The sequence below is a fragment of the Molossus molossus genome, unplaced genomic scaffold (assembly GCF_014108415.1).
Source record: "Molossus molossus isolate mMolMol1 unplaced genomic scaffold, mMolMol1.p scaffold_m16_p_13, whole genome shotgun sequence".
Classification (NCBI taxonomy): Eukaryota; Metazoa; Chordata; class Mammalia; order Chiroptera; family Molossidae; genus Molossus; species Molossus molossus.
In genome coordinates, this window is record NW_023425348.1 from 89260151 (window position 1) to 89265030 (window position 4880).

The window sequence follows — 4880 nt, forward strand, 5'->3', positions numbered from 1 at the left end:
CAACAATCAGAACAGCACTGTCAGCCGAAGATGTGCCTGTAACCCTGTTTTTGATAAAAATCTGTGTCCTGGAGCATCAGCAATGGTCACATAATACTTGCTGGTCTCGAATTTCCACAGGGAGATATAAGGATGATACCACGCTCACATTCAGCTTTCAGTTTATCCAAGACACAGGCATACTTGAAGGAGCCCTTCCCCATCTAAGCAGCCTCTCTCTCAAAATTTTCAGTGGTTCTTTTGTTGATCCCAGCACATTTGTAGATCAGATGCCTAGTAGTGGCAGACTTGCTGGAATCTATGTGTCTAATGACGATGATGTTGGTATGAGTCTTTTCTTTTCCCATTTTGGATTTGATTTAGTGGTGGTTTTCTTGACACCTGTGCTCTGGAGGCAAACCCCTTTCAAAAAAGGAAGTGCTGAGTCTTAACTATTTATTACTAATGATTCTGACTCCAATTATACTGTGTTCCCTCTGCCCCCTGCCCTCCACACACATCCAGGCAATTCTGACACCAGCTCGGTGTCCCACAATTTAACTCAAGTCTGATACTATTTACCTGGACTGCTAAATGAATACACTCTTCTAAAGCGCTTTATTTATGCCATCGTTGCCTAATCAATCAATTAATTCCTTTTAAAAGTATTTATTGAGCCCTAACCCGGCTGGTGTGGCCCAGTGGTTGAGCGTGGATCCATACCAAGAGGTCACCGGTTGGATTCCAGGTCAGGGCACTTGCCCAGGTTGTGGGCCTGGTCCCCGAGCGGGGACATACAGGAGGCAGACAATCCATGTTCCCTCTCATCGATGCTTCTATCTCTCTCCCTCTCTCTCTCTCTCTCAAATCAATAAATGAAAAAAAAAATTTTTTTTTAAGTATTTATTGAGCTTCTATTCTGGGCACTGTTTATTTAAGAAGGCCGCAGTGGGATCGCTGGTGGGCGGGATGGGGCGGAGCTTTGGGGTTCCCCGCCCACGACAGCGAGATCCAATCTGGTCGCGGGAGGCCCGGAAGCGGCCCTGGGGCGGCTGCGTGTGTTTCCGGTTGAGCCGGGGAGCTGCTGCTGCTCCTGCTGCTGCTGAAGCTGTGCCCTCCGCTGCTTTCCTAACTGCTCCGGGAAGATGTTCTACCACGTGAGCAGGGCACGGGGTGGCAGCGAGGGCAGGGTCCAGAGGAGGAGCGAGGCGGGGCGCCGGTCGAGGAGCTGCTTCTTGCTCCATCTTCCAGCTGTGCCTTGCCTGGTCTCCATCCCACTTTCTCCGCAGATCTCCCTGGAGCACGAGATCCTGCTGCACCCGCGCTACTTCGGCCCCAACCTGCTCAACACGGTGAAGCAGAAGCTCTTCACCGAGGTGGAGGGGACCTGCACTGGCAAGTGAGTGCCACGCCCTCTGTGTCGCCTGATCGATAAGCACTCAGCGCTGTATGCTTGCAGCCCCATCCCCAACTCCTCATTCTGCAAGGTCCTGCCACCTACTCTGGGCAAGCCTTTCACACACTCCTTGGCGCCCCAGGCAGTCAGTTGCTTTCTGCTTTGCATTCTCAAGGCACCCTCTGCCAAGCTGTATCACACAACTTTTTCCCCTCAGCCGAGATTGGCCATTCATTTATTCCACAAACATTTCTAAAGTTCTCTCGTGTGCCAGGTCCTGTGCTCGTCGCTGTTAACAATGCAGTGAAAGAGAGTGAGGCCAGCCCTTGTGGAGCTCACAGTTAGTCACGGTTATTGTGTCTGCTCTCTGTCCGTGATTTTGCTGGTTTTCTCTGTCCCCCACACTCAGAGACCTGACATGGCACATCTGTGGGCTCTGCACAGAGAGGACTCTCACGTGGTGATGTGTACTTGAGCTGGGATGAACCTAGGGCTATTGTATACGTGGGTCTCCATCACGGGAATAACCGGGGCTTTTCTTGAACATGCAGGTTTCTAAGCCTCATCCTATCACTACATGATCCACACTCGGAACAGGCCTGGAAATCTGCATTTTAATAAGTTCCTCTCACATGATTCTGAGGGTCTCTTGGCTCAAGGACTGCAGACTTCTTGGACACTTATTGTGAAATTATAAGAGCACTGTTTGGTGTTATAGATACTGATTAGTGTCCTGTCTTCTTTCTCGACTGTTAACCTCTGTGGGGCCAGAGGTACCATCTACTTCTTCATTGTGCTGTCCCCCTACCTCAAGGCTCACTGACTCTTGTTGCAGATGGTGTTAGAGGCTCTTCCACAAACAGTGCCTTTATCTTTGTCATCCTCCTTGCAGGTATGGCTTTGTAATTGCTGTCACCACCATCGACAATATTGGTGCTGGTGTAATCCAGCCAGGCAGAGGCTTTGTCCTTTATCCAGTTAAGTACAAGGCCATTGTTTTCCGGCCCTTTAAAGGGGAAGTCGTGGATGCTGTTGTCACTCAGGTCAACAAGGTGAGACCATACCTAGGGGAGGCAGTGGGATGGTCCTTCAGAAGGTGTAGTAGAGTAGGTTTCAACTGCATTTGCTAACTGTGTGTCCTTGGCCAAGTCACTTCTTTGTGTTTCAGTTTTCTTACCTGTCAAATGGTATGGTGTCGCCCTAACTCACTCAGGGACATGTAAATGTTAATAGTCATAACGATAGTAACCTCCACTGACTGAGTAGTTACTGTAGGCCAGGTAATGTGTAAAGCCTCATAGTGACTCTGGGAGGTAGGTGCTTTTATCTCTTTTTTTAATGTAATATAAATGGAGCTACTTTTTTATTATAATTAATTTTAGAGAAGGAGGAAGGGACAGAGAGAGAAACATCAATGTGAGAGAAATACATCGATTGGATGCCTCCTGTACGTGCACCTGTGGGATCGAACCCACAACTTTGGTATGTGCCCTGATTGGGAATTGAACCCACGATCTTCTGGTGCACAGGACACACCCCAACCAACTGAGCCACACCAGTGAGGCCTTATCCTTTTTTATAGAAGCTTAAGCTTAGAGAAATTAAGTCTAGTGGCCAAGGTCATGTTAAGTATACAAATCCTTGACAGATAAATCTCAGCTCTTCACTGCTGTACTGTATTTGCTTAATTTACAATGAAAGCTTGAAAAAAGAGCCCTGGCTAGTTTGGCTCAGTGGTTAAGAGTGTTGGCCCGGGGACCAGAGAGTTCCGGGTTTGGTTCCCGCTAAGGGCACGTACCTCAGTTGTATTTTGTCCCTGGCCCTGGTTGTGAAAACAAATGCTACAATTCGGAGTGGTTTCAATACATGGAGAATTTATTAGGAATCAGATAAAGATAGGAAGAATAGAAGACTTTTGGAGACAAAAGAAAAAGCAAGGGTCACTCATTTTCCTTCTAGGTTGGACTCTTCACAGAAATTGGACCTATGTCCTGCTTCATCTCTCGACATGTAAGTCTGGGCATGCTGGGCGGGGCTAAGGAGAGATACCCATTCATGACCAAATACTGGAGCATCCATTTAAAGTGCCGACCCAGCCCTGGCCAGTTTGGCTCAGCATTGGAGCCAAAGAGTCTCGGGTTTGATTCCAGTCAAGGGCATGCATCTCGGTTTTGGTTCGTGTGGGAGACAGCCATTCAGTGTGTCTCTCTGACTTAGATGATTCTCCTCCCCCTTTCCACTCTATCTGAAGATAAATGGAAAAATATCCTCAGGCGAGGATTAAAATAATAATAATAAAATAAAAATACAGTGCTGACCCAGTCTCACTTTCCTTTCAGTCCATCCCATCAGAGATGGAGTTTGATCCTAACTCCAACCCACCATGTTACAAGACAATGGATGAGGTGAGTGGGTAGGAAGAAGTAAGTGAGAAAAAGGAGGGAGGGAGCCGCTCTGAGGGAGCGTATTGGCTGGGGGATGTCTGAGTATACTGTTCCCTCTTCTCCAGGACATTGTGATTCAGCAGGAAGATGAGATCCGCTTGAAGATTGTGGGGACCCGTGTGGATAAGAATGACATTGTGAGTCTCTTGCTTGCCTCCCTTTCTGTACCAGGCAGAGCTGGGAGCTATTGCTTTCTTACCACCTAGACTTCCTGGGGGTTTTGTGCTCTTCTGCCATGAAGAAGGAATGGGGGCGGGGAGCAGAAGGTCTGGTGCTGGGGGTTAGAGATAGTTCTGTGCTCACTTAGGTTTCATTTCCTTTTTACCTTCTCTCCTGCAGTTTGCTATTGGCTCTCTGATGGATGATTACCTGGGTGAGTGCCTGATCCTGCATGCCAGGGTTGTTGCCTGGGGAAGGGGTATGTGGGGACTGGGGTGGAGATGGGATTGAATGCTTGAGTCACAGATGAAGGAAACTGTCATGCGCCTGCTTGGAAGATCCAGGACAGGTCCCTTGGGATGGGAGGTGCACAGTTATAGCTGCCCCAAGCTCTGGGTCTAACTGATGTGCTTTTCCTCTTCTCCTAGGGCTTGTGAGCTGAACCCCGGCGCCTCGTACTGTGTTTGGTTCTTATCTAGGAGGTGTGATTGTCAAACTTCCCATCTTGTCCAGAGGCCCAGTCTGGCTGCTGTGGGGGAGGCAAAGAAAGTTTTTTGTTCCAGAAGACATCTGGCTCTTTTTTCGGCTAAGCAGCCACTCCCAGATTTTGACTGTGTTCTAACCATAAATGGTCCTTGGTTCTCATGGAAGTGTTATCTTCTTTCTTTGGTAAGAACAGCTCTTTAAAAAAAAAAAAGCTGGGATGCAGTTGCTCACTAGCCCTTCATTTCTTGGCCTGATGCTTTAGCTAGCCTAGGGGATCTGACTAACCCTTTTGCTCTCGTTGCAGGGAAGGCACTAATGTTGAGTCTTTGGCTTCCAGTAAATGATACTGTAGAGCCACACTGTGTGCCAGGCTAGTTTTCTAATATTTTCCCTTCCCTCACCCTTAAAAAGAACTA

At 48.1% G+C, this 4880-nt stretch overlaps 1 protein-coding gene across 1 annotated transcript; it reads left to right on the forward strand.

Annotated features, from left to right (window-relative positions):
* The first annotated feature begins 1030 nt into the window (after positions 1 to 1030).
* On the forward strand, positions 1031 to 4665 carry POLR2G (RNA polymerase II subunit G). The gene is made up of 8 exons (XM_036258799.1): positions 1031 to 1136; positions 1269 to 1378; positions 2268 to 2427; positions 3335 to 3385; positions 3715 to 3780; positions 3885 to 3956; positions 4159 to 4192; positions 4407 to 4665. The coding sequence occupies exons 1-8, from the start codon at positions 1125 to 1127 to the stop codon at positions 4418 to 4420; spliced, it is 519 nt and encodes a 172-aa protein (XP_036114692.1). The 5' UTR covers positions 1031 to 1124; the 3' UTR covers positions 4421 to 4665.
* The last annotated feature ends 215 nt before the right edge of the window (positions 4666 to 4880 follow it).